A 1,673-nucleotide genomic window follows, 5' to 3' on the forward strand; every position below is an offset into this window, starting at 1 on the left:
GTCCTGCATCATGTATAAATCCCCCCAACCCCAAAAGAAGAATTACTTCCCTCCACAGTGTCTCCTCCCCCCCCCCAAAGAAAAAAAGAAAGTGAAGCGGCAGCGAACTGTTGCGTGGCTTCGCAAAACTGCGCGTGGATTTTCTGCACGCGACAAAAGCAAAGGCGGTGAACATTTCGCTTCATTGTACTCCTCCTCACGGTCGCACCGGTCATTTATACCTCACAGCCCCTCCGGTGTGCGTGGCGTCCTTCGCGGGCCACGACGCGTCACCCCCTGCGCGCCCCATCGCTGCGGCGCACCGTCCCCCGCCTGCGTGCACTGGGCAGAGACGCAAGCAGCCACGCGGGGAGCTCTTGCTCACCCCCCACAGCGAGAGTGTAAGCAACAAGAAAAGAAAGCAAGAATTATTTAACATAAAAAGAAAAAAAGTGGCTGCACTGAAGAGAACAATCAACGAACGTCAAACACACTCTGCACACACTTCAGCGCGGGTCGCACCGCCTCCTCCCTCGTTGCCGTGTTCTCCGGCTCAGAGGAGCGAAACACATGCCCACAGCGCAAGCATAAGCAGCGAGAGCACCACAGACACACTCCCACGCGCAGTGCCGTCGCCGCCGCCAGCCTCCCTCTGCACTGTGCCCGCAGCCTCCTTTGCGAGTGCGGCGGAGGCGTTGTTTAGGCCCGGCGCCGGTGCACCGCGCGGCACCGACGCACTCCCCGCAGAACTCCCAGCCGCGTCGGTCGCCGCGGAGCCAGTGCCGGCTGCCCCTGACGGCTCCTCCGTCACACCGCCAGTTGCTGCAGCCTCGCCGTGCGCAGAGTTCGTCGGGTCACTGGCGGCGGGTGCGGCGGTGCGAGGCACCTCCCCCGGCGCCGCCACGCTGGTCTCCTCCTTTTCCTTCTCCTGCAGAGCGGCAACCTCACTGGCGTTGAAGCAGCGGTTGTACAGCAAGACGTTCTTCACCGTCACGTGGACCTCTGCGTTTACTTCGCCGTACCTGTATTCCCCAACGAAGATGTGCGAGACCCTCTCCGGCGGCCTCCTCCATAGCAGAGTTTCTTCGGGATAAAACACATGCTCAGGCAAAGCAACAAAACTAGCCGGGGGTTTCTCCTCCAAACTCCCCACAAGCTGTCCGTCGACGTATGCCGAGCCCGTGCCGTTTTCCACCGTGAGCACCACTCGGTATGCCTTCCCCTCCTCCCACGTCATTCTTTGTGCATCCGCTTCTGCTCTGAACTCCGTCCTCCAGCGCTTCTGCTCGTCGTACCACAGCCCCAGATACATTCCAGCCTCCGCTGTCCTCACGCCCAGCAGTGGGGTGGCGGTCGGTGGCGCTTCGTTGATGGTCACCATCGCCACAAGCGTCACCTCTTCGCCCACAGAACCGTGCCCTGGGCCATCCTCGTCTCCGCCCACCGGCCACACAATCGATGCACCACGCCCCGCCAGCGCAAAGCCATTGACAACCTTCTCTGCTCCAGACACCGTGGCGCCCACCCCAAGGTACTCGTCCTTCCAGTGGGTACTGTTGCCATTGTTCGACAAAAACCCAACCAGCCCGTCCGTTGGGATAGTACCGACGCAGGCAGCAGCGCGTTCTGCGGCGCCCTTCGCAGCAGAGCGGGTGGTGGCGGAGCTGCAGAGCTTTGCGACTCTGGCGTCACGT

The 1,673-nt window shown here is 61.6% G+C and overlaps 2 protein-coding genes across 2 annotated transcripts in view; both read right to left on the bottom strand.

Annotated features, from left to right (window-relative positions):
* Nucleotides 1-532: 532 nt before the first annotated feature.
* Tco025E_10055 (trans-sialidase) lies at nucleotides 533-1,360 on the bottom strand (the record flags this gene model as incomplete). Its single annotated transcript, XM_029376846.1, has 1 exon — nucleotides 533-1,360. The coding sequence occupies one exon, from the start codon at nucleotides 1,358-1,360 to the stop codon at nucleotides 533-535; it is 828 nt and encodes a 275-aa protein (XP_029223037.1).
* A 307-nt stretch (nucleotides 1,361-1,667) lies between these two features.
* Nucleotides 1,668-1,673, bottom strand: part of Tco025E_10056 (trans-sialidase) — a gene marked incomplete at both ends in the record, with an annotated part of 724 nt that continues 718 nt past the window's right edge. The window contains one exon of the mRNA XM_029376847.1: nucleotides 1,668-1,673. This exon is cut by the window's right edge and continues 718 nt beyond it. Within this exon, the coding sequence (XP_029223038.1) occupies nucleotides 1,668-1,673 (6 nt within the window).

Source organism: Trypanosoma conorhini (genome assembly GCF_003719485.1).
Source record: "Trypanosoma conorhini strain 025E chromosome Unknown Tco_14.4_contig_01439, whole genome shotgun sequence".
In the NCBI taxonomy this organism is placed as follows: Eukaryota; Euglenozoa; class Kinetoplastea; order Trypanosomatida; family Trypanosomatidae; genus Trypanosoma; species Trypanosoma conorhini.